Raw genomic sequence first — 27,808 nt, 5'->3', positions numbered from 1 at the left:
ACAAGACTAACTAACTAATTTTGAAAGAGTACTAATCTGTTAAAATATGCTGGGGCCCAACTCTTCCAAAAATTTTGCCCAAGTCAAGGCACAGATCGCTTCATGGAATTCGGCATAGACTATTGCCTAAGTCAACGCTATAATCTCCATAATGGGTGATCCAAGTAGATTTTTTTGACGGACCACATGTGAGTGGTGTCAAGTTATTTTGGTTCAGTACTCTTTTGCATTTTATCACGGAAAGAATTACGCTCAACAACGTCACAAATCATTCAATTTTATTTTGAAAATTCATCGGTCCATATTTATTCAAAAATGATGCCGGTGAAAATGTAACCGTCAATGGAAATCAGTCGATTTATTGAGAGAACACTTCGGTGAGCAGATAATTTCACGTTTTCGACCAGACGATTGGCCACCAAGATCGTGTGATATACACTTTTAGACCGTTGTTTTCTGTGGAGATATGTAAAGTCTAAAGTCTATGCGGACAATCCCGCTTCGATTCAGGCCTTGAAGCAAAACATCACACTTGTCATTCGTTAGTTACCACTCGGAATGCTCGAACGAGTCATCGAAAATTGAACTCAACGGATGGATCATCTGAGACGTAGACGCGATCAACATTTGAAAAGTAAATGTCATAGAATGTTCTTTCGAATGATAATAAACATTGTCTATAAAATTTTAAATGTCTGTGTTTTTTCTTTAAAAAAGTTGAGAATATCGAAATGGATCATCCTTTATTTCTCATATCGGACCATATGTTGTATATGTGTATCCTCTTTTGTGTTTTTTACTTTTACTTTTAAAGAGTATTGTATAACTGCCGATTCCCACAAAGAAATAACTGCGTTCAAGAGACCAAACGTATTTCTACAGAAGTACAGTGAAACAAAGAAAGAAGGCGAGAAGCCTCAAAGCTTTCACTCAATATATTTTCAATTATATTCGGCCTCAACTTTGAAGCGCTTTTACATACACTCACTTCTCCATTTGATATAACTGTGAATATTCCATCCCCCGCAACAATAATTTACATATGTTTGTATGCGAATATGTATAATGAATGTTTAATGAGCACTCGTCTTCTCGTTCAAGTGATTTTAACAAATTACTCAAATGATTATCCAGCAACTCAATATTTAACTTTTTGATTGCGTAAAGTAGACAACAATTTTTCCGCTTTGATGAATTTCATTAGAATGTTAATTTTTGTTGATGGAACTTCTTTGTTGAAGTACACAGTGCTGCGTGTGTTTGTGTGCGTATGTATATTTGTAAGTACCCCACGTCTGTTGTTGCGTACTCATTACACGGCTTAATTACTTTGTATGCGCGCCTGCAAGTATGCTTGACTTTTCGCTGATCATTATACAAGTGTGCTTATTAATTAATTAATTAATATATATATAAATATATATTTTTTCTTGCATTTTCGGCTTGTGTTTTGGGCTTGTTTTCCAAAGAAAGATTTACACATTCTTTGGTTTGTGTGTGTTTCACAATCGTATTATTAAAAAAAATTCTAGTAGAGTTAAGGATATCTTGGTATCTATGGCTACAATATTTTTTAAATTCCATGATAATACCCACAAACGACACTGGAAAATATAAACCGAATTAATTAAAGCATTCTTCATTTTAAAGACACTGTTTTCTTAATCTGACGCACCTTTAGAGTTGTTGTTTTAGATATATGTATGTATGTATATAGTTTAGAGAAATTTAACTTAAAGTCGCCTCAAAAAATAGCCACAAAAATCGCCTTCTGCTTTGGTTTCAACTTTACAAAGGTAGATTTAAATGGTTTTTAAAATATTTATATTAAAGTAGCAGTAGATTTACAGATCCGGAGAAGTCCATCCACTCAAATAGCAGAGTGGCGATTGAACTCATTAACAGAGCATTCAGGGTTGGTCAATGAGTGCTTAGCATCGCTATCAAAACCATCGAGTGTCTTTGTAATAAGCGCCAAGCCACAGCGGTATCGTAGAAAATTGTAAAGCTGTTGAGCAAGCAAAGAAAGGCAGCCTAGAACCGTTATCGGTAGAATGGGAGCTTGTCGGTGCTTTTGTATCCTTCTGTTCTACTACTATTAGCTGGGCTTCACGGAAGCTTGGCCGGCGCTGTCGCAGAAGCCTTTTGGCACAAAATCGATCGCAAGAGATCTAGTGTTCTCTTCGCCCTCAGTAAGGCTACCTTCTCCCTAGCTGTGAGGCTTTTAGCAGGCCATTGCCCTATTGGCGTCCATGCAGTAAAGTTGAGAATCTTACCACATGCCATTTGCAGAAGCTGTATGGAAGAAGATGAGCTGGAAACTACTCAACACTTACTTCTTGGCCTATCCCGCGTTTGGGAGGTTCGAACTTAAGCACTTGCGAGCGCATGACTTCAGACATCAAACCGAACTTGCGGGAGTGGAATTTAAACGCCATTGCAAATTTGTATTGGCTATTGTGTTTTAGTAATTTATAGGTACGAACACGAAGGAGTGCTTCTTTTCTATGGCTTCACAAAGGACTACGTGTAGCAGTCCACGTGCGATCTCTCTAGATCAACCATCTATCCTAACCTAACCGAACCTTAGCCTTCCAATATCTTTTCATTATTGTCTTAATTTGATATCCATCATTTTTACTAGATTTTTCCTGACTTTTTTGACCATATAGGGCGGTTCCGCACTAACTTTTCCTGTATCACTGGTAGAAGAATTAGTGATGTACACTTTGTTCGAACTTTTTTTATTTTACTCTTGTTTTTATTAGTTGAGCATAAGAGAATAACTTGCACTTTGAAATGTTCACTAAGAAATGAAATGAGCACTTTTGAAACGTTTGAAATGGAGCCTAATTTTGACAACTAGTTCTGGAAGTAAGGCACAAATAATCGAGTTTCTCTGTTTGGCGCTTCAATAAACGCTTGATATTTTCCATTATTACTGGCAATTTGTGGACTCCAACGCAAAAGAACTGCGGTTTGGCGGTCAAGAATGAATCAAACCCATTTTTGATATATCTGTTGTGATGTGAATCGTATTACAATGAAGGCTTTCTGCATCGAACACAATAAATGGCAGTCAAACGGGACATGGTCTGGACTATAAGGCAGGTGAGGTAAAACTTCTCAAACCCTACTTACTGTATAGATTTCAACCGGTCTTACCACATGAAGCCGCAATTATTTGACTTGTTTGCTTATGATTTTTTGCGGTTGCCGTAATGGATCTATTTTTCACAACCAGTCACAATTCGATGCAAAAGCCACTGCTTTACGTAGCGTCCAAGCAACATTTCTGACATGGAAATCGTCTTCCAACACTTCTTGTCTTTAATTCATAAGCAGAAGATGAATTCATATGCTTGGTAGTAATTTTTAATGAGTAATACTTCTAGCTTTTCAGCTTCAATATTTTTGTCTTTTTGGAAGGTTCTTGGTCTTCCCAGCTAAAAACTGCACGCTTGAATCATGCAAACCATTTTTGGTGCATCCGCTACACTATATTCTTCATAAACTTCGACCAAAATACGAAGATATTCGTTTGTGATTTTCTTAATATAAAAGTAATGAGGAAGAACTCCCGGCAAAACATTTTACAGACAAACATATTTAACAAAAAATATTATTTTTTTGGGTTAAAAATGAGTGACTCATGTCGAAAAAGGCACTCGGACGCAAGTTTTTAAAGGCGTGTTCGAAATATTTTAACAAAACGCACGAATATAGTCATAGATCCGAGATCAATGTACTTATATTAGAATAAAACTTTTTTGAAAATATATAACTGCCCGTTTCGAAGTAACTACTGCAGACTGACATTAGTTGTAAGAATTGTAAAAATAGTTTTAGAAATTCGAAAACTCGAAATTAGAATGAAATGTGTATACATAAGTATATATTCTATCTATGATAATATTTTTCATGCCTGTTTGAGCCAAACAATTTTCCCAATAACTAAACAGATTTTTGGAGCATACAGGGCGTATGAGTAACATTAATACAAGATACACAAAAATATTTTGCAAATAATTTAAATATTCTTGATCTACATATATTAAATAGTAAACAAATTAAAAATACGCTTCATTTCATTGCGCAAATTTAAAACCGTTACTGCTTATGCCACTTCCACAAGCACTAATTGCACTCAAAATGCTGACAACACAAGCGAAAGAAGCGCAGAAAACAGAAAAACAAGCAACGGACATGGAATGACAGTTTTATGGCGCATAAGTAAACAAAATAAAATTCAATTGATAAAAATCTGGAATGCGAAGTTGCAATTTAATTTACACAAAAAGACTGACCTCATTTAAAAGCGAGCGAAATAAAAATCGCACAAAACGCTGAAAGTGTGCTGAAGGCAAACATAATAAAAAGCTGTCACATGTCACGACGGCCGCCAAGATACCACAGCAACAATTGCAACAACAACAAGCAATATATATGCGTACACATGCTGGCAGTGGTGGGTGGTGGAGTGGAGGTGTGAGGTAGGCATGTGTCATTCACATTTCATTTGGAGTTGGCCAGCAAACATCAAAGTTACGCGTGTTGCCGAAAGTGGTTGGAGGAGCGCGTTGTACACAAAGGCATGTCACTACATGTGTATGTGTGTGTACGCGGGTGTATGTAAATTGCTTTATGCTGTGTACAGCAATCTTTTTTACACGTCATCAGGCTGACAAGTCGGCACCTAACGCAGCGCGGCGCTGTGTAACGCACCTGCCAAATCTGACAAGTGACAGCGAATGAGTGTAACAACAAATCAAAAGTTGAATATGCAAATGATGGAGTGCGTGCGATGTTTGATGGTGCAGTAATGCTTGCTGCCTCAGGCCACAGGTAGCGGCAGCAAATTATCATATCGCGCCAAAAGGAAAGAAGTGTGCAAATAAACTGCAAATGTGTGGAATATGTTTTGATAATTATGACATTTGAAAGCACGTCGTCGCACATTCCTTTGTTTGCATGTGTTTTAGGAGGCAAACTCTGCAGTTCCTAGCGGGTGTGTCGCGGAAATTCTGCGTATTTGAGGACAATCAAATTTATAGCAAAGTCAAAAATTAAACAACTGTCAGTTGTCAAGCACTTTTGCTTATCGGACGCTGACAATTTGCTTTTGCTTTCAAATTAAAGTAATTAGTAGGCCCCCTGGATCCTAGTTTGCAGCATTAAGCTTTTCGTAGCATTTTTGATGGCTTGCAGTGTGACCTTCTATATTAAAAATTTTATTCCTGGTTTACAGACAAACATAACAAGTGCTCATTTGTCGAAACCGCCGATATCGGATTACTAGAGCCGATAGCTGTCATACAAACTAAACATTTAAAAATAAGTTTTTGTATTGCAAACTTTTTTATTTGAGAATATATCTTTGCGAAACTTGACATAGACTATTATCTACGACAACGTCGTAATTTCCCAAAAAATTGTTTAGAACGGACAACTATAACACATGGCTGCCATACAAACTGAACGATAAAGATCAAGCTCTTGTATGGAAAACTCTTTTGTTCGACAAGATATCTTCACGAAATTTGGTATAGACTATTGTACAAAGCAACGATACAATCTCCCAAAAAATTGTTTAGATCGGACTACTATAGCATATAGCTGCCATACAAACTGAACGATAAAGATTAAGTTCTTGTATGGAAAACTTTTTTATTTGACAAGATATCTTCACAAAACTTGGTACAGATTGTTGTTCAAGGCAACGATACAATTTCTCCAAAAATTGTTCAGATCGCATCACTATAGCATATAGCTGCCATACAAACTAAACATTTAAAAATAAGTTTTTGTATTGCAAACGTTTTTATTTGAGAATACATCTTTGCGAAACTTCGCACAGATTATTAACCAAAACAACGTCACAATCATCCAAAAAATTATTCAGATCGGATCACTATAGCATATAAATACATAGCTGCCATACAAACTTAACGTTCAAAATTGAGTTTTTGTATGGCAAACTGCGATTTGATAAGGTAACTTCACGAAATTTCTGTAAGCATTCAATTAAATATTGTTCTAGATTGGAGTTTATTTGGTTTAGGTTAGGTTCGCATGATAAGGAAGCATCTCACTTGAACACCTGGTCCTTTGTGATGCCTAGATATATCTAGATAGATACTACGAGACCTTCAGATAAACGAAGCGCTTTGAGCCGCAGATATTTTAAGGTGGCTAATGTCAATCAAACCAATTCACTAGATCTGCTAAAAGTACTATATATTAACAGAAAACTTTCACTTTACAAAAACAGCTACTATCTTGCCTAGAAGATCACATTTCGATTTTCTCTAGACCATAGTTTTAGCCTCTTCACATATTTATGTACCAATGGAAAAGGACCCAGTCATGATTACTATAACTGAGGCGTGAAAGACCATGGTAGCAGCAAGTAGTTCAGACACCTCTTATAGACGCAGAAGTACTGGTAGTTCACCTGCTGCTACTTGAATCACGTCAGGTTCATATATTTAGCGGAGATCGGAGTACCAACTTGTTCTCAACCCGCTAAATTTTGTGGAAAGCCTTTGCTTAACTTTCACTGTACAAAATTTCCCTCCTATTTCACTGATTTTGGTTTAATCAATTTTGTTTCCTTAATAAATCAAGCAAAATCACTAGACATGTTCTGCTTCCTTAGATAGTTGGGTTTAGGTCTGCGCTATTAGTTACATTTATATAGCTTCAAGCGTTAAAATCGCAGCAGAGTTCTTCAAACTCTTTGGAAGCTTCTTCATGGTCTTCACACAAGACACACTTTGACAGGCACAGTGAACGAGTCCGTCCACTTGGTGGACCACAACTCTAGTGGCCTGACGGTCACCTTTTTTTTCTCAGTTTTCCACGATATGTTTTATTTTCAAAATGTAGGTTAAAGTAAACAGAAATTAATTCTTAACATTTATATGTAGAATGTTCCGATTTCAGTCCAAAAAGCACAGTTATAATCGTTGTTTCACCTAGTGTCAGGTTCAGACTATGAGGTAAAGAAGTATGAACTCCCCAAACCAAGCTCTTAGAGCTTCTCTTGAACTACTATGGATGTGTGTGGTATTTTTGATGGAACACAGTTCCTTTCTTTACGTCCAAATCTGTCCGATTGCTGCCTTCAAACAGTCCCATTGTTGACAGTACAGCTCTGAATTAAGATTTTGGGCGTAGGAGAGCAACTCATAGTAGCTGATTCACCACCGATTCCAACAAATACATAGCAAAATCTTCCTAACTGTCAAACCTGTTGTAGACACCATTTATTTCGCAAATATATTGAGTCAGATTTAAAGAGCTCCTGCCTAAATAATCTATCTTATTAACGAGAAAGACGAGCTTCGCCACTATGATTACAGTGAGTAACAGAAATCAAGATCGAGAAATTATTTTAATTGCCCAAAAATATATTCTAATCATATGTTCTGATTTAACGCTTAATTTCCAGACTCATTCTTTTCTCTTTAATTATTTTAAGTTCTTTGAATTTCCAACCACTGCAATATCAGCAAATTGCCCACAAACATATTGTGTCATTTTGCTGCTAAATTGCGGTATCACAACGCCAAACAGTATAGCATTTCACCTTACTGCAGGCAAATAAACATTAATTATATTAATTAATTAAATAAATTACATAAATTAGTGTGTTCAGTAGATATGAAGACAAGCGGCAAGTATGTTAAAGCTGAATGCAACAAGCATATACTTTTCTGGAATAAAATGCACGTTAAAGTCATTGTTTAACAATAATATTTGTATGCATATATGTGTGTGTGATGTGTGTTTGTGTGCGCGCAAATAAATGTACTGCGCATGAAATAAACATTTATTTAAACACCAGAAAATCTCATAAGAAATGGCATGACCATTTGAGCATTGCGCCATTTAAACTGTCCATATGTGTGCACATATTAGGGTGTTCGTTATATCCGACGGAGAATTTTTTGTAAACGTCCGCTGAAGTTTCATTCCTTGCTTTAAAAACCAGCATCCAACGTAAACAAGTTATTTATTTTTAGTTTAAATCGTGCCTTAATCTTATTTTTGTGCTCTTGAGTACATTTTTCATCATTTTTTTTATTTTTTTTCCACTAAAGGAGTAAACCTAGAACTTTAAGGGTTCGAAATTCGAATACAAAGTTTTCAGCACTTTTTTTGATAATTTTTTTCACAAAACTACTCCTATAGAAGTTATACGCAGTTGAATTTACACATCAAGTGTAATTAGCAGGCATAATGTACACCTTGCCGTATGAGCAACATAAACTTTCTCAGGCACTTGTATGATTGCTTAGTACATTGATGCATAGCTTTAACTGCGTATAGCTTTTAAAGGAATATTTTTATGAAAAAAGTTGTGTAGATCCTTTTTGTAGTATAGAAATTTTTATTTAAGAAATTTATAGTAGAATATCACTTTTTCATACTTATATATTTGAACAGCTGTTATAGTAAAGCATATTTGTAAAAGATTTTCTTGAATTATTTGGAATAGTTTTTGGTTGGTGCTCGAAGATGGAAGTTCGAAAATCGCATTTTCGGCATATTTTGCTATTTTACTATCGAAAGCGTAACAATAAAAAACGTTAACTTCGAAGCTAATATACCCTTCACAGGTGCATTTCTTTTAGTAACTATATGTTTGTATGGAAGCTATATGCTATAGTAATCCGATCTGAACAATTTTTTCAAATATTATATTGTTACCTTAAGTAGTAATCCATGTCACATTTTGTGAAGATGCCACGTCAAATGCGAAAGTTTTCCATACAAGTTTTGTATGGCAGCTATATGCTATAGTGAGCCGATCTCAACAATTTATTCGGAGATTACATTGTTGCAATAGAAAATAATTTATACCAAATTTCGTGAATATATCTTGACAAATGTGAAAGTTTTTCATACAAGAACTTGATTCCGATCGTTTAGTTTGTATGGCAGCTATATGTTATAGTGGTCCGATGTCGGCAGTTCCGAGAAATGAGCAGTTCCTTGAAGAGAAAATGACGCTTGCAAAATTTCAAAACGATATCTTATATAGATAGATATATAAGATCGTCGCATAACAACTCGAGAGATTGCTGAAAGATTAAATCTGCCTAACGTGGCCATTCAAAAGCACATTAATTTGGAAGCTTGACGTATGAGTTCCTCATGTTCTTATAGAATGAAATGTGCTTCGTTGCAGTAACGACTTTGATTTGCTTATCAAACGTCAAAGAAGTGAATGCTTTTTGAAGCGATCCCTTAGCGATGAAAAGTGGATTGTTTAGAAGAATGTAAAGTGCTATAGATCATGGTCTAAGCAGCATGAATCAGCTCAAATTTCTTCGAAGGTCGATAGTCACCAAAAAACGGTTATGTTGTCTGTTTGGTGGTATATCAAAGGGATCGTTTATTTTGAGTTTGCACCCGACTATTACTTGTAATTATTAATTATGAAGTGTATTTTGCTCAGCTGAACAAATTGAGCGATGAAGTCAATCAGAAGCGGCCAGAATTGATCAGTAGAAGAGGTGTACTGTTCCACCAAAATAATGCGAGACCTTATACATTGAAGACTCGCCAAAAGCTTTTGCAGTTTGAATGGAATGTGATACCACACACACCATATTTTTCAGACTTGACATTGCCGGACTGTTATTTGTTTGGTCCTCTACACAGTTTTTTAAACGGCAGAACCTTCAGCTAAAATCAAGACGTGAAAAACCACATGGACTTGTTTATGTGGCTGCAAGTATCAACAATTTAATGAGCGTAGAATCAGTCTCTTGTCCGAAAGGTGGCAAAAGGTATTGAATCACAATGGAGAATCAGAAGTGTTTTACACTACAAAAAAGTCTTTAAATTGCATTAAAAGAAAAACGAAATTACTTAGTGAACGACCTAGTATTTTATGGGAATGGACATATAATTTAGGCGATGTTCAATTAGAAAGTTAAAAGCTTGTTTACCACGAACTTCAAGGATCGTTTGAAAAAAAAACATTTCGGAAATTAACGGACACCCTAGTATAATTGTATATATATGTACATATGTATATGTATATGCGTTCTATGTAGTAGGCCGGCAATCATTCTTAGCGCCCGAATGACATACTTTAGTGCAATTGCAGGAAGAAAATGCAAAAGTTTGCATACTGAACCACTGACTTGTGCAATTAAATGAAGTTGCCCATTAAAATAAATTAATGTGTGGTGGCAATTTTGTGCTGCAACGAAATGCAGCCGAAAAACGACCAGCACCACAACAAACAGAACATGCATGTCAAATACTTCTGTATATGTATGTATGTATTTGTGTGTTGCACATTGTTCACAAAACCAAATGCATTTCATAAGACACTCAAACCATATATGTCATACATACATATATGTATAACCCATATACACATACACATAGATATATATACACATTTTAACATAGTTTATCATGCAGCCACATGTTGGCGCATAACAAATTGTCAGTGAAAGCATGTTGTAAATATTTTGTAATTGTCTTACAATTACATCGAAGTGGCACTTAAAAATGTAAATACACACCAGCCATTGTTTCGGCATGCATTTATGGCGCCCACTTACACACACAGCACACACACAGCACAACATTTAAAGTGCATGTATGTTGGTGGCTTATAGTGTATTTAATACTTCGTGGGGTCTGCAGTGCGTATGAGTAATATTGAAATGCACTCGCAGGCAAGCAGCAAATGCTAAGAGCTTCAACTGCTTACAAATGCAGAGGCTTTCTTGCTATAAAGTTCACTTAAAATGACCGAACGAGTTGGTTTGTTTTAATTTGGCAAATGCCAAACACATTCGAAATATTTTAAGCTATTTAAAGGCATTTTTAAATTATGTGCTTGTCTTAAGTGGTGGCGAGTTTTTAGATGAATGTTGAAGATTATAGTAAAGGCACCTTAAGAATTTAAGTTTGACCGCGGCTGCGTCTTAGGTTGTCCATTCGGAAAGTCCATTTTTGGGCAACTTTTTCGAGCATTTCGGCCGGAATAGCCCGAATTTCTTCGGAAATGTTGTCTTCCAGTGCGCTTATTACTTAGCGATCAATTGCTTAAAGTATTTAGCGATTTCTATACACTTAATAGCTGATTATACTACTTTTCGTTACAAACTTTTATTGAGATATGTTTATTGGCAATTCAATTCCTTAATGTGGAAAAAAATATTTAAGTTTTATAAAAGAAATAATAGTTCGAGCAGTAAATGTGATTTCTTTAAAGTTGCATCGAAATTATAATGTCCCTCACAAATAAAAAAAATTTCTTACAATAACTTAATTTTGATCGGCCAGTTTATATAGCACATATACGCTAAAGCGTTTCGATTTTGATAATTTCTTCGGAGCTTTCATCGTTGCCTTTCACAATAATTTACGCCGAATTTCACGAAGATATCCCGTCAAATGAAAAAGTTTTACATACAAACATTTGATTTCGAGCGCTTAGTTTGTATGGCAGCTATATGCTATAGTGATCCGATCTGAACAATTTCTACGGTGTTTGTACCATTTTCTTAGAAATTAAACTCTGCCAAATATCTTGAAGATATCTCTTAAATTTAAACAAATTTCCCTACAAGCACTTGATTTCGATCATTCAGTTTGTATGGCAGCTATATGCTTTAGTGGTCCGATATCGCCTATTCCGACAAATTAGCAGTTTTTGAGGAGAAAATGACGTGTGCAAATTTTCAGATCGATATCTAAAAAACTGATGAAATTCTTCAGGTATTATAAGATAGACGGTCATCGCAAAATCGACTTAGCTCGTCATGCTGATGATTTATACCATAACTAACCACTAAATTAGATATAGAACTGTAATTTGGCACAGTGGATCGCAGTAGCAAGATGCACCTGTGGGCAAAAATTTTTAAAAAAGTAGGCATGACCCCGCCCTCTAATAAGTTTAATGTAAATATCTCCTAAGCCACCTAAGTTACAATAACTAAATTCGCTCAGCACAAATACTACAAGAACTCCTAACTATAGTGTGAATATGGACGAAATCGGATGAAAACACTGTTCACTCCCCATATAACGGTACTGTTCAAAGCTACTAAAAGCGCGATAAATCAATAACTTAATGCGCCAGAGTCAAAAATTTGCCACCAAAAAGGTATGATAAGGCTTTATATGGACCGGGGTAAAAATTAGGACAATGGTTGTGGCACCGCCTACTTTTTAGTAAAATCACGTATCTCGGGATCCGACCAACCGATTTTGACAAAATCGGACAACAACCACGCCTACTTCCCATTTAGCATAGTTAGAAATTTCACTTTACTCTTTACTCGTTCAGTTTCCAGTACACAAATCCAAGAAACCATTAATATAACGGGATACAACTTTCCACGAATAATGTCTTTGGGGTGTGCCACCTTATGCCCAAAAATTGTTTAAATCCAATAGAAACTCTTCCAGCCAATAAGTACCGAATATTTGGACGCCGGCACCTATAGTTGACTTTTGATCAAAAATGTCGGTCAATGTGTGAGATATATAATTGAAATTTAGGGATAATCTTTCTCTTTTCTTATAATAGTATATCTGTGTGTCAAAAATAGATTGAATCGGACCAATACTCCCCTTAGCCCCCATATACTTAATATAAAGATTTTCGAACTTCCGGGTGACTTTGTACCGCATAGATCGGCCAACGTGTGAGTTATCACAATGAAAATAAGAAGGTGTGTTGTATTCATAACAGTGTATATTTGTGCCTAAAATAAATAAATTTTAGCGAAAATTTGGCCTGGCCCCTATATATCTAATATCAGGATTTTCGAACATTCGTCTGTTTGTACTCTATATGATTGGTTTTACACCTTAAAGTATTTCCCTAGCTTTCATTCGTATAAAATTTTCGGTTGCATCCGAACTCAGCCCTTCTTTACTTGCTTTTTCATGTCATAATGTCTGCTTTTTAAAAATAGTCGGTTCAATTCGAAACCTAATTCATGCAATTTTATTTCAGTTTACTATGCATTGTGCCAACGTTGAGTTTACGGTCACTTTCTATAGAGCTTTCGTTTCTCTGATACTTTTAGAATGCTAGCAATGCCCAGCTACCTTATTTTATGGTTATCCTTATGTGTTTTTCTTCATGTTTTCTGCCACTTTTTGATGCTAAATTTATTAATCAAGCATCTTTGGTGTTTCTGAGACCTCTTTAGAATTTCGAAATCCATTACGAATATTTGTTTCGCTTGGGGCAGAATCCTATATACCACATAAAGCCACTTTTTAGCAAAAAAATAAATTTTGTTCAACAAAAAATTGTGTTTAATTAACAAATCTTTGCTCTGTTTTTATCGTATGCTAATTTATATAGTGGCTTCCCACAAAAAATTATACAAGTTTTTCGGTCTATCTGGTACTTAAATCCATATACTCGATACATTTTGAAGCAATCGTTTGTTGTAAGTGAACTCTAGCACCGCTTTAAAACCAAAGTGTCATTCGAATTTAAAAATCTCGCCTAACTGAATGTCAGCACATGTGCTTAGTTAAACTCCAAACTAACTTTCCACATTTTATGTCCACATTTAAATGCGAAATTGAAATGTTCTCCCTCAGCTGGCACAAAGAAGGGCTAAAACAACAGTGCGACGGTTGTCACGGCAGACCTACGGCGACGTACCCAAAGCAAACTTCTACAACAGATATGTTATACATATGAAGATAAACTGATGCATATGCATGTGTGTGTGTGTGTGAGCGCAAAACTTTCATAGTTACTAGACTGCCTGATGCAGTGCCGTTAGCACTCTAATCCTCATTCTACCACAAATGGGGCAAACAGTAGAGGTAAATGCTAGCAACAGTGTTTAACGATTTTGCTTATAATTTTATGGCAGTCCATGAGTTGTCTGATAGTTGTATATATTCTATATGTGTGGATACATACATAGATGCATTTCCTCTGCTAACCAATTTGATGTGTTTTCTTGTAAACTAATCGGAATTCGATTTTGTTTTTCACATAATGGAATCTTCAGTCTGTTGCAATAAACAAGCAATTTAGCAACTTCTGTGCAATAAGTGTCGGTGAGAAAATTATTAAAGTTCACAAATAACAAGAAAATATCTTAAATGCGATAAGACCAAATCCATAAAACCCTTCACAAATATAAAAACTTCCTGGGAATAACTCGATTTATTGATGGATTTGTTCAGTTTGTATGGCAGCTATATGCTATAGTGACGCGATATCGATTGGAAAGAAAGCAACGTGTGCAAAATTTTATATCGAACTTGAAAAAACTGAGTGACTAGTGGCATAGACGGACGTTTTGGCGGACTTGGATAAATTTTCTCAGCTTGTTAGTCAAGCTGATCTTTTATATTTATACTTGATAGGGTCTCCGATGTTTTTTTTTTGTGTTACAAGCTTCGAGGCAGAGTCAATGTACCTTATTCAGGATATATAAATATGTGGTTAACTCACAATTAGGTATACTTAACTGAAAGTTCTCTGAAAATTAGTAAAATAATACACCCGATGCTAAATTCTCAAACTTTTTAATATTTTTCACATTTTTTGCATCTATAAAGCTGAGACTCAATTTCGACTCAAAAAACATTAAAAATCTCTTCTGAAATTAAACGTATGGAATTTTTCTATATAGAAGGGTTTAATTTAAGACTTTGCACGAAATATTATATCGCGTCACTTCAAGACTTGGGCACCAACATGAAGTGATTTTTTATATATTTTCACTAGATTCAAAACACAATAATCTTTTCTGTATAATCTGTATGTTTCCGGTTTCAGTAACTCAATAAATAATCACCCAATATATGGAGTATTTTCTCAACATCGAACTCATATCTCGAAATGTTCAAGTAGAGCTGAACCTCCAGAAGGCAATATAAAATCTCAACGCTCCATATGTAAACTCGTTAACCTTTAGGAACCCGTATACTTATATAATTATATTTCAAACAATTAAAACAAAAAATAATAATTTAAATTGAGGTTACGAACTAAATTTATGAACTTTTGGAACAGAAGCTAGAATGCAATGCTAGTGTTACACTCAGTCCTTTTCGTAGAGCGCGGCTGATTGCGTAAGAAACCAATAACAACGGGAAAGCGGTTTAGCAAACATGTAAGATTTATCAACAGGAAATTACTTTCTAAGCGCTTTAGCCTACACCGTTATGAATAATAAAATTTCGAAAATTCTACACTGTATTTAAAAATATCGTACAGTTTACCACAAGTACTTTGAATATACGAATATTTCAAACACAATACTTTATTATATACAGTAGAGGCCCACTAATCCGGACATGGCCTAATCCGGATTCCACTGTAATCCGGACAGGGTTAAAAAACTCAAAATTTCTATTATGTCCCTTGTAATCCGGACCGACATTCTCTATCCGTATTCTCTAATCCGGATCACATGTTTATTATTCACTACATTCGCTTTTATGCTTTATTGGTTTAAGTTTTTTTTGTTTTTTTGGAACATGTGTATTATTTGTTATAATAAACAAACAGAAATTTATAAATATTTTTTCATAATACATAGTTCTGATATGTCTTTGGTAATCCGGATTTCCTTATATTCCGGATAGGGGCCGGTTTTAATTGATCCGGATTAACGGGCCTCTACTGTAATACGTATAATGCGTTTCAAAATTGTACTTACTTGGATGCAAAACCTTCTGTGCCTTGCTGTGACTAGCACAAAATGATGAGTATAGCTTGAAATGGTTGACGTAGTACAAGAAAGCCGAACCGATCGCAAAGAGCACATTCTGTAAATGAATAAATAGAGAAAATGGTTTTAATAAAAAATATGGGATAATTAATGAAAGATTAGTATAAAAGTAGAGTCTACAATATACATAGGAGGATTGTAATCATTACTGCATTGTTAAAATTGTTTATTTATTTGAAAAGGATTCCAAGGTTTAGTTGAGTTTAGAAGAAGCTTCACAGGTATATTTTAAATTCTGGCATTGGATAACTCGGTAAATAACTTGGTTAAGGAACTTGGTATACAAAAAATACGGAAGTAATTTTCTACAACTGTTAAAGTTGGAGTTAGGTTATTGTCAGCCAATATCAATATCAATTCTGTGGACATTACAAATACATGTTGTTCCTGAGTATCATAAACCATGAAGAAGTTTCATTAACTTGAGGATTTTCTACTTTTAAAAAAATCGAACAAAATGGAATAAAATTTTCTGGAAATAATCTTCCACGGAGAGGTCAAATTTTTATGCGATTACTAAACCATTACTTTAGTATTACTTTTAAGAACCATGAGGTATAGATGAAGAGCACATACCTTGAGCATTTTATACTTTTAAGGAAATGGATCAAAATGGAATAAAACTTTTTGATAAAAATTTTTCATTCAGATCCCAAATTATTACGGATTACTAAACGATTACTTAAGTACTGCTTTTGAAAACCATGAAGTATAAATGATGAATATTTCAATAACTTGATCATTTTCTACTCTTGAAAAAATGGATCAAGGACTATTTTTTTATGCAAAATCTTCCATTAATATTATTTCGAATTACTCAACGATTATCTTAGTACTAATTTTGATTAATTTTTCAAAAATTTCAGCTAGAGCTGATATCTAATACCTGGGTTGAGTTATTGAATTAGCTTTTTCTAATATATCTTCTAAAAGACCAACAAATAACGCCTTCAATTGAAGCAAATACGACATTTCCTGAGCTCTGCAGCTTTAAAACTGAAAGAGTAATTAAGTACAACGAGAATTACTGATACACAAATATACATACACATATGGATATAACCTCGTTTCAGTCCATCAAACTCGCTACCTTTAAAGTAATTATGATGCAACTGCATATAGAGTATATAACAGTAATGAAATATATATATACATATATTACACACACATATATATATATATATATAGCTAAACACATATAGACTACACCATTGCTTAGCTTAGATCGCCATTCATCCCTATGCATTTTGTTTCAACTCCATGCAACTGTCGTTCCAAATTGCAACAAAAGACTATAAAACAAAAAGGAGTAAATTAAATCCCTACACAGAAATGGAAAATACAAAAAGAGGAAAGAAAAACCTGACGGCAGCATCAAACACAAAAAATTAGACAGCTTCATAGACGGCAGACGGCAGAAGTGGAAGTGGAAGTGAAACGACGGTGAAAGCTTTAGCTGCAGCAAAACCATTCAACTGTCTTGATTGCAGTTTTTCAGCGCGCCGTCGCACCCCCTCCTCTCCCGATGAACACTTTCGCGACCGAGCCACCACACCGAGCACCAGCCATAATGATGTCATTAATGCGAATTTAATTAAACTGAAACCTTTTGTTCCGTGACGTAACGAAAGAGATAGAACAAACAAATGCATACCTGAATAGCGAAAGAAGACACCTGAGGAGTGAAGTTGTCACGTGACGACATATTAAGCACAAGCGCTCAAACGCTCATACATGTGCTTAAAAGAACACATATATGACTACTACTATACAGGTATATAAGCTATACATATTTATATACAAGCAGATGTGTTCGTGTTGCACTTCTATGCATTAAAATTTTTTTTAGGTTTATGCTTTGGTCTTCTCTTGGTGCGTCGGCAGTGACGAGTTTAAGTAATTTTTATATGATGTTTATTGAATTTCTGGCATTTTCATTGAATTTTGTGCGAATAATTTCATATACTATAAATCGTGCATTATGCCATGATCGGTTAAGACTTTAAGAATTTCTTGAATTTTCTTGAATTTCCAAATAAAATTAATATGAAAAGGTTTTGTTCGTTACAAAGGAATTTCTAGTGATTTTTCATGGCTGGTTGACTCCCTTGCCTGATCTTTCTTTAATCTAATATGCTGTAAGCCAATTCGAATAGAACTTAAAACACGTTTTGCCCGGAAAACATTACCTTTAGTTCGGACTTTTCATACTTTTCAAAGTCATTCGTTCTGATGTTGAACGTTGTCAGTTCAAATTGGTTTTTACAGTCACAAAAATATACAGTCTGTTCTGTTTTTGCTTTGCAGATTATTACAGAGTAATAGTAGCGAACCTCAACCTTCTTTTTAAGAATAGTATTACCCCTCGGTATACCGTTGGTTCGAAACCGTCCGAAGGCAATGACGCAGAAATAGAAAAAAAATCTCACACTAAACTTTTCTTACTCGCGGGACGTTTCCAGAGCATCTTTTAAACATAAGGCTTTACAATAAATCGATATGTAGAAATAAATCTGTGTCATAACTACAGCAATGGCCGTACACTCAGTGATAGGCGAACGGCACACAAAACGAACTCATGTTTCAAGATTAGATCGCTACTCGTTCAGAAGTGCAAAGAATGGCTAAACATGGCCGTGTTACCTGAATTGGGGGACGAACTCACTCGCTCTGCGCCGGCTTCTAAGATAGTGGGAACCTTACAAAAGAGTCGTATGGAGGAGTCTCACATGATGTGGGTTCTCACCGCTATGAAAGGTTGCGGTCCATACGCGGAGGTAAAGACTGGCAGGTAACTACAAGCATGTGTCAGGCGCTCGATTTTCAAATACAAGGGAAAAAGTAAAAGCTCACACTCGGTTATAGTTTTACGGTCGATAATTTAATGACACTCATATGTCAGTCGACTGTATTACATAATCGGTCGTTCCGTGGAAGAGTCTTGAGTTGGGTTTAGTGGATTAAAACTCCATATTTCGTAAAAAACAAAAAAAATTAAAAAAAAAGCGTCAGGCAAAGGTGTTACTGGGAGATTGTAGCCTCGCATAAACTGCCTTAGCAAAAAATTCTCTGCAAGCTCAAGAAGCACCTATTCAACAATGGTATAGCTGCTAATGCAAACTGCCGGTAATGCGACTTGGAAGCAGTAATTCTTGGTGCTCCGGAGGAGGCATAGCAAGCTACAGACGCAGAAATAAAGCCCTTTAGTCCATATATCGGAATAGGGAGCATAGTGTCGCATTGGCATTTATCAAGATTTATCAGAAGCCCTATAAAAGTCCTTGTGAATGAAGAGAGGGCAGAATGGACCACAGGTCACATTGAACAACGCAATTTAATTCCTATCTAATCTAGCATAGGCATTGTTTTAAACAATTGACAGCTGGCTTACGATCGGTTTTGCCGAGAAATCCCAGTTTTCTTAAGATGACTCAAATATTTAAGGTGAAGAAATTAGTAGTACGAATTTTACGATGATATCGATAATATCTCCAAGCTTCTGTGATTTTTTTGGCACCAAATGAGAATTAGCATATTTTCTCTTTCTGACTTTTTCTTTGCCTCTGTTTTTTTCTATAGAGTCTGACTAGAAGCTTGCCACTTTCTTTTTATCTGTTTCTTATTGTTCCCTTAGAAACTTAGCATTTAGAAGTAGTTACTTAAGCAAAAAATCTGATTTTATTTCTGAAGAAACTGATGATGAGAAATTCTAGGTGCCTGGTTATTATAGTCATGACTCTCTACATGAATTAATGTCTATGCATCCAAATAGATGTATATATAGATTTGAAGATTCTTATGGTTAGATAAGAAAAAGGTGGCCAATACTTTCTTGGGTTCATACGGAAGACATAATTGTACTTCTTTCCTTTCTAGTACATACATATATGTTGTTTGATATAAATAATTTTAAGTTCTAATATTTGGAGACCCTCTTCAGTAAGTTGCTATTATGTATGTGAGAAAGAAAATTGTTCAAATAGTTAAGTTATTTCTTGTAAGACTTAAGAAACTAAAATATTAAAAAAAAAAAAGTTTAAGGAAAAAGTTTTGCTAGAAGGTAAATAGTAGAAAATATATAGATATTTCCGTTCGTTTGTACTTGAAAAAATTTCCCCCTTAAACTCATATCTACTTCGACCCACAAAGAATTCATTATCATAACCTTAAACTCTTAAAATTTTACACCAAACTCAACTTAAAAAGGGTAAACCATAACTTGTAGCACACCTCTAGGAGCGAAATCATAAAACATTTTCTTATCAAACCAAAACAAATACCGACGCCTTTGAGCTAAAAGCAATGAGCGAAGCAAATGAAATTTGTACATGATAAACATTGTTGCAACATGAATAAAAGTGTATAAATAGCTGTGTTGCATGGCACGAGTTGATTGTTGTGCGCGTTGAGTAGCAAATTAAACTCAATATTTGCTTAAAATAAATTTGTATAGCAACAACAACACCAGCTAGACTTTGTGTAATTTATTAGCAAACAGCTAAGAGCAGACAATAGAAGAATTATAGCGCTATAAGCCAAACAAATAACGCAATCAAGTGAAGCCATTCTCTGTGGTCGTAACAAATACATAAATCGGAAAAAGATTGCGTCGTCCATTTGAGTGCCAAGAAAGTGTGAGAGAGCGAATATACCACTGGTACTGGCACCGGCACAAGAATATTGTTAGTTTCGTTGGTATTTACATACACCGTAAAAGGATTTTACGAGGACGGTTTGATAGGTTGTGGAATAAGAAAAGGGTTACTTTGTGCAAAGATGAATTTTCTCTTTAGTTTGAAGAATTAAGTTTACAGTATTTTACATATCATTACCTAAAATGCAAAATAACGTAACAACACTTTTCAAAGTTTACAGGCGAAGGATAAACTTTACAATAAAAACCACTTATATAAAAAATTTAAGTTTTGATAAAAAATTTATAAATATATTGGTTATATTTTGGTTATCATACACAATCATATTGAAACAAAATTTGAGTTTGCGTTATAAAATAAATGGTTATTACATCTGACAGCGATTTTCGATTTTTTTCTATGACACGTTGTTTTCCATTTTAGGTGATGAAATTTATTTTTTGATCTAAATTTTTCTTCCATCGCATCCTCACCAAAATGCTTTCAATTCTGTTCTAATTGTAGAGAGCGCTATTTACAAAGGATTGTTAGTAATTTTTTCGAAATCTGCAAGGATAATCTTCTCTTTATAATGTCCTGATAAGTTCTTCTAATTTATAGAGCTTGTTCTTTCGAATATAGAGCAATTTTCAACATATAATTTTATGCTATTTCTTCTGTTTAAAGCCAACTTTATCTGTAGGGCATCACATTTTCCACAGCAGCTCAATTCTTTGAAGCTAAACAGTAGTCGGTCTTGGGTTCTTATCCATTATAATTGAGTATGCCTTATTTAAATGAACTCGAAAGCGCTTTGTCCTAAAAAATGCAACTATGACAGTGTTTTCTAAATATTCTGTGGATATTTCTTTATTCCCATACTGGGGAGATGGAAGTACAAAGGGATGTTGAGGTTATCAAGCACATTAATTTCAGTGACGAACGCAAAACTTTTCGGGATTTAATATAATATGCGCTCCTTGAACCCAAAATAAACTCCAAAAATTGCTTACTTGAAAGTGCGTTATGCTTCCTAACTCTACTTTTTGGAATTTTTCGCTTATATTTGTCGAGAAAATCTTTAGGAAAGACACTGCGTAGATTCAGAAGGCCTACTATCTGCGCGAATATTTGTTCTCTGGACCACTTTTTTGTTGGTTTAATAGCCTTTCAAGAATCACGCGGATCCCTATCGGATTCACGGTGCTGAGAGTACGACAAAAACCTAATTGAAATCGTTAAGTAGTTAAAAAGTAGCTTTACCGCTTTGAGTTACTCATGACATGTAAGATCTACAAGCTCAGTAGAGTTAGTCTACAGTAAGGCTCAACAGCTATCAAAAGCTATGTAATGACGTAGCTTGTCAAAAATTAACAGTACCCTTCACAGATGAGAGTCTCGCTTATAATGATCTTTAAACTTTGATGGATCTTTAGTGGAGCTTTTTGTTTTATTTTAAATTTATGTCTTGAGTTTTGCGATACATGAAGGGGGTTGGAAATTTTTAGAATGCCTCGCTGACGGATTTTGAACCCTTGACTCTTCCCTTGGTACCATACTCATAGTAGGTAGTAATATACTCAATCAGACTCGACTGTATAAAGAAATTAAAAAAATTCACTTCATACTTTATAGCCGAATATATCGTCTTTGGACCATTCTTGGATTAGTATTAGTCTTTCTGAAATTATGAGGATACCGATTGCAGCTTCGGTTCTGAAAACATTGTCAAAAGTCCATTCAAAATGACAAATAGTTGTATTCTAGTTTTGTTACTTCCAGGTGCTAATGCCATATAAGATTCAGAATGGTCAAAAGTCCATTGAGATTGACAAGTAGTTGGACTTAAGTTAGTTATACTTCCGTGCTAATGTCATATAAGATTGATCTGCTATCTACAGCAAAACTTAATGGCTGTTAAACGCTTTTGTAATAACAGAGACTGTCAAAAATTGACAGAACCACTGCACAGATGACAGCTGATGGCAGTAGTCTTTCATACTCCCGAACTTTAAACTTTGTAGGATGGATTTTCGTTTGGACTCTTTATTTTATTTAAGAGACATTTCATGAGTTTTCCGAAACATGAAAAGTGTTGCAAGTATGTTTTAGCATACTCCTTTGAATCACTGACTCTTCTCTTAGTAACCAGGCACTCAACTTGCACTCGACCATATAAAGAACTTAACCGTTTACTGAGCTGTGAAATCTCCTCGGGTGGAACTTTCGCCAGTAGTCGCACACTCAACTCGCACGACATGGCTATTTAAAAAACTGGATACGCTACTGAGCTCTCCAACCACCCTCGTATGTGGTATGGATATTTCTCTGGTATGTCTACGACTATACTCCACTTCCGCGCTTGTTTGCTTAGCAGCAGCCAAACAAAGCCGAAGCAACAGAGCTAACACGGTCAAACAAGTTGGTGCAACAATTTAAATATCCTTTGGTGTTTGGTGTGGAAAATGCGTGATTGCCAACGGCCACTGCTAGTATTTCTGCTACAACGACAACAAAAACGCTGTGGCATGGTCCACTAGCGCTCCACACTTCAGCATCTTTGTTGATGTGTGTGTCTGGTGCTGCGCAACGGGATTTATAACGGCTGCTTCTAAGTACTAACTGTGCTTTTTTATGTATTTGCTATTTGCTTTCTCTCCATTTTATGAGTATTTCGTTACAACTTCTGCTGCTTCGTGTGCTTCTTTTTTGTAATTATTTACGGCGCTTTAGCTTTTAGTTCGAGTGGGTGTGTCAGTGTGAGTGTGCTTCCTTGAAGTTTCTACTTGGTATTGCAATTGTTGTTGTTATAGTGTTTAAATTGGAAAATTTTTACGATTTCCGCTCCTTTATTCATTTGCATTCCGCCTTTCTTTGCTTTGCTTATTTTTTTTTTTGCTTTTTTTTTTTTTTTTTTTTTTTTTTTTTTTTTTTTTTTTTTTTTTTTGTTTTTTCTTTGTTTTGTTGCTTTGCGCTTTTTCCGCATGGAACAAAATTTATTATCGTTTCTAATGAAATGTCAGTGAGGAAACATGAAAGTACAAGGAAGTGAACATGGCAGTGGCGCGGGTGCAATTGTGTTCAAGAAAAACAGTTGCAGCGAGACATTTAGACATTCGCCAGTTGGCGTTACGCTAATAGGCAAATCTAAAAGCTGCCTCTCCTCTGTCCAGGTAGCGAAGTCATGGCGGCCCTGTTTGTAATCAATGAGGTGAATCGCTGCTTGAAAGTAAGTTAAGCTAAGATTACAATAAATGTGCAAAAGTTGTATGAGAAATGTTTTCGCAGACAGCAAACATAACGGAAACACACACTTCACTAGGCAGCCAAGGAGTTGGTATTGTGCGCATAAACTCTGGCAGGAGTGTTTGCAATTTCTTTGCAATTGCAAGAATGCTTGCTTATTGGAAAAATAAATATTCATATACTGAAATGTGGAACTTGAGACTTATTGCTTGGTAAGCGCATATAATGCCGTTATTTAGTTACGCCTGTGTACTGCTAACCAATTTACTAATATTAAACGAAAGCTCAATAGCGAGGCAAATAGTGGAGCAGTTAGTGATTTTATATGCAACCCTGTTCATTTCAACTTCCTTTTATTAAAATACTAAATCAAAAATTTGTACTTTGCGTTAGCCACCGATCCCGATTCTCACAAGAACATTTTTCTCAGCGATGAATATCAGTTTTTCATAATGCGATAGGTTTATAAATAAAATTTTTACACTCGAAGCCTTGGTATGCCCTATAGACAGAGCGAATCATTGGTCCATATTTCTACAAAAATTGAAACATCTATAACTTTACCGCCAATGGGGAACGCTATAGAGCATGGTTGATGACTTTTTCGTTTCGGAACTGGACAATGTTGATGTGAATGACCATTGGTTCCAACAAGACAGTCGCAAAGTCAAGGAAACAATTAATTTATTGAAGAAAACTGTTGGCGAGCGCATTATCTCGCGTCGTGGGGCTATGGCATGGCCTACAAAGTCGTGAGATTTAACACCGCTGCACTACTTTTTGTGAGGTTATGACATGGCCTTAAATACTCTGAAATTTAACATCGCTGGACTATTATTTGTAAAGTTATGTGAAGTCGCTTGGCTATGCAGATAAGCCCGAGAATATTAATGCCTTGGAAGATAATATTCAGCGCATTATTGACACATTTGCTGCAATTGCTTGGCAAGAATTCAGCCATTGACATCATCGAAATCATGTTTGAAACATAATGGCAAACTGTTATTTTTAAATGCGGAACATTATCAACCACACCAGCATACACATAGAGTTTAAGTTTTTCTTAGAGTACAAAATAACTGCGAGAGTGGACACTCTAGCATTCTCATACTTTGATTTCATTGCAAAATATTTGGATTACGAGATCGCCGAGTCTAGCGCTGGCAGTCTTTTCACTGCTCACATTCCTTCGAGGGAAGGGAAGGAGTCGCTTGTTGAGAGCGACTGTTTGCTTTTTTGTAGATGAATCAATGCCTGACCTGAAGGGTTGGTGAAGGGTTGTTAGAAGAGTATACTCACGGAAACTAACTGCAAACTTCAATTTCAGGCTTTCTGATTATTGCAGTGCGGAAGTATATTCAATTAAGTAGCAGTAAATTTACTGTTCAGGAGCGCAGCATCCTTCAGAGTAGTGACTATCCACTCTGGTAGTACGATCGCTATACTAACCGTACGTTCGTGACTAGTGTGGTTATGTTTAGATACCTTATCTTTGACATTGACTTACAGTTTAAACTGCAATATCCACTAAAATCATTCGAACGGACTGGCGAGTGATCTCGAGAGGTTGAAGAGTTCGAAAGTCCTCCAGAACTAGACATATTTTCACCAATCTTTCGACCGTCGACCGTCTTTAAAGGCTTTGTACTACTCGTAGGTTTGTGTTTTTGATAAAACTGAATCCCGTAAGACTTTTCCAACATTCGCAACGATTCCGCACACGAAATTTGGTTAGAAATACAAAATTGAGACGGATTTCTTCGATATTTTTCTCTGTATCAAGGTTCATTTGAACCAATAAATTCAATATTAGTTCTTTTGGCTCACTCTAGTATACAGAGCGTACTTCAATGGAGATTACACCATTGCTAAGAGCTTGTAGAGAATCTCACCATAAATTATAAAATGAAACACTTTACGTGGCCTGGACAATGGCTGATGAATTTGGGTATGTTTTATAGCCTGTCGAAAGACAACTTCAAAGTCTGTAGTCTTCTTTGGCAGTTAATTTAAGATTTACCGCAGCTGGGACCTAAATTTGGCATATTTTGGGTAGTTAAAGAAACTAAATATTATTTGCTAATATCTTAGCTCTTATGAAACAAGGGCAAGAACAAATCATTACAAGAGTCTTTAATTCGTTTTCACTATGTTTTCTTGTTAAAAGTTTAGACACCTTGGTTTCAGTGTAAAAAATGGGAGAAATGCTTTGAGAAGTTTTTTTTTTATAAAATCTATCATGTATCAGTAACTATTCCTTGTTTCAATTCTACAGTTTAAGTTCTATGAAGTATATAAATAGTTACAAACACACTTAAGCTTGTTTTGTTTACTTACCCGGAACTGACTAGAATGCTCGAACTTATGAAAGTCTGGCTCCAATTCCAACGCTTCTTCGAGATTCTGCAAAAATTGCCTTTGGAATGTGACAATTTCGTGAATATTACCAAAGAGTGCATTAATTTCGGCATTCGATAGGAATGTTTCGCGTTTCATCGGTTCCAAATAGTGCTCCAATAGATTGTTTAAGTGCTGTAACATATAATACAATGATATTAGTATCATAAAATATTGACAGAAATTAAGGAATACTGAATATGGCAAAAACTAAAGAAAAATTTAAAAGATATTTATATATAATTATAAATCTGGGTAATTTGTAAACTGGATTCCGCAATTGATGACGATGCAGCAGACGTACTATTGCCCGACCAAGAAGAAGCTCGAATGGCAATTACCCGTCAGCAGAACAAGAAAGCTGTGAGAGCGGATGAATTGCCGGTGGAGTTATTCAAAGAATAAGAATTGATATGGAGGATCCATCAGCTACTTTGTAGCATATGGTCGGACGAAACCGTCTTCAACGTTGGGAATTTAAGTGTGTTATGCCCAATTCACAAAAAAAGAGACTCCACAATCTGCGCCAACTACCGTGGGATAAGCAACCTCAACATCGCATATAAGATTCTATCCAGCGTACTGTCAACAAACTGATTGGTCTTTAGCAGCATGGCTTTAGGCCTGGAAAATCAAAAACTGACCAGATATTCACAATGCGCCAAATTTGAAAAAGACCCGTGAAAAGAGGATCGACACTCACCACCTCTTCGTCGATTTCAAAGCTGTTTTTACCAGCACGAAAAGGAGCTGCCTCTATGCCGCGATGTCTGAATTTGGTATCCCCACAAAGCTAATACGGCTGTGTAAACTGACGTTGAGCGATACCAAAATCTCTATCAGGAACGGGAAGGCACTCTCCAAACCGTTCGAAACCAAACGAGGTTTCAGACAAGTCTACAAGTCACACATCATCCCCGTAAAGTCAAACACTGATTCGGTTTTGATTAGATGAAATCGGTATTTTTAGAAATGAAAATCCAAAAAACTTGGATATTTGAATTTTTCACATACAATTTGAGGATATGTAGAAAAGGTGGGTATATGAATGTTATAGACCTTTTCATTATCTACAACTTAGCCATATAACTTTTTTCTATAGAACTTGTAGTTTTGCCGTAAATGGAGATCATTTTTAGCTCTCAAAAATTAAATCTATCTCATTCCTTTTCCCGATCTCATATCAGGTGCCAAGGTTGCTTTTGCTTTGAAAAGTCTAAACTCGGAAGAAAGAGAAAAGTTTCGAATCCATGCATTTTAAGTAATTGGTTCAAAATTCTTCTTCTAACAAAAAAAAACCACAGAACGTCGTGGAATCCGATAAAACTAGCCAGGAAATAATGCTCTTACGACCACAAAGTCAAAACCAAGCCACTTAACAAAAACGGTGTATTTATGCGATGCTAAACGCGCATAGTCCGAAGGTGGCTGTGACCCAAATCGTTAATGTAACAAACCACCCGAAGCAATGAAAAATTATGAACTTTACAAATATTTTAATTAAAATTAGAATAAGCCGAAAAATAAGGCACGATGGAGAGTGAGGGAGAGAGAGGGAGATTAAACTAAGTTGAGTTAAGACAAGAAGTGAGTGTGGTGAAACGGAAGTACAAAACGGCAATCGAATCGGAAAAAAGAGGACACTACCTCGCCTGCGGACATTCGCTACCAAAAAGCAAAGGACGGAAGCCGTAAGGAAAGTTGCACACTTGAGCGAGAGATACGAATGTGTGGGAGTCTGCACATTTCCAATAAATGTGGCGGTGTTTG

At 35.6% G+C, this 27,808-nt stretch overlaps 1 protein-coding gene and 1 long non-coding RNA gene across 7 annotated transcripts in view; one reads left to right on the top strand and one right to left on the bottom strand.

Moving 5' to 3' along the window:
• LOC126762200 (protein still life, isoforms C/SIF type 2) overlaps positions 1 to 27,808 on the bottom strand; it is a 361,392-nt gene that overhangs the window by 26,486 nt on the left and 307,098 nt on the right. For all 5 annotated transcript variants that reach the window (XM_050478764.1, XM_050478760.1, XM_050478761.1 and 2 more), the window contains exons 14-15: positions 25,979 to 26,173; positions 15,690 to 15,798 (exon numbers count right to left, since the gene is read on the bottom strand). In XM_050478764.1, coding sequence (XP_050334721.1) covers positions 15,690 to 15,798; positions 25,979 to 26,173 — 304 coding nt within the window. The remainder of the gene's footprint in view (positions 1 to 15,689; positions 15,799 to 25,978; positions 26,174 to 27,808) is intronic.
• The window catches only part of LOC126762209 (uncharacterized), a 200,662-nt gene that overhangs the window by 109,635 nt on the left and 63,219 nt on the right, over positions 1 to 27,808 (top strand). The window lies entirely within an intron of this gene.

This window comes from Bactrocera neohumeralis, chromosome 6 (genome assembly GCF_024586455.1).
Source record: "Bactrocera neohumeralis isolate Rockhampton chromosome 6, APGP_CSIRO_Bneo_wtdbg2-racon-allhic-juicebox.fasta_v2, whole genome shotgun sequence".
Taxonomy (NCBI): domain Eukaryota; kingdom Metazoa; phylum Arthropoda; class Insecta; order Diptera; family Tephritidae; genus Bactrocera; species Bactrocera neohumeralis.
Note: the sequence above shows the minus strand (reverse complement) of the source record. Positions and strands in the feature narration are given on the sequence as shown.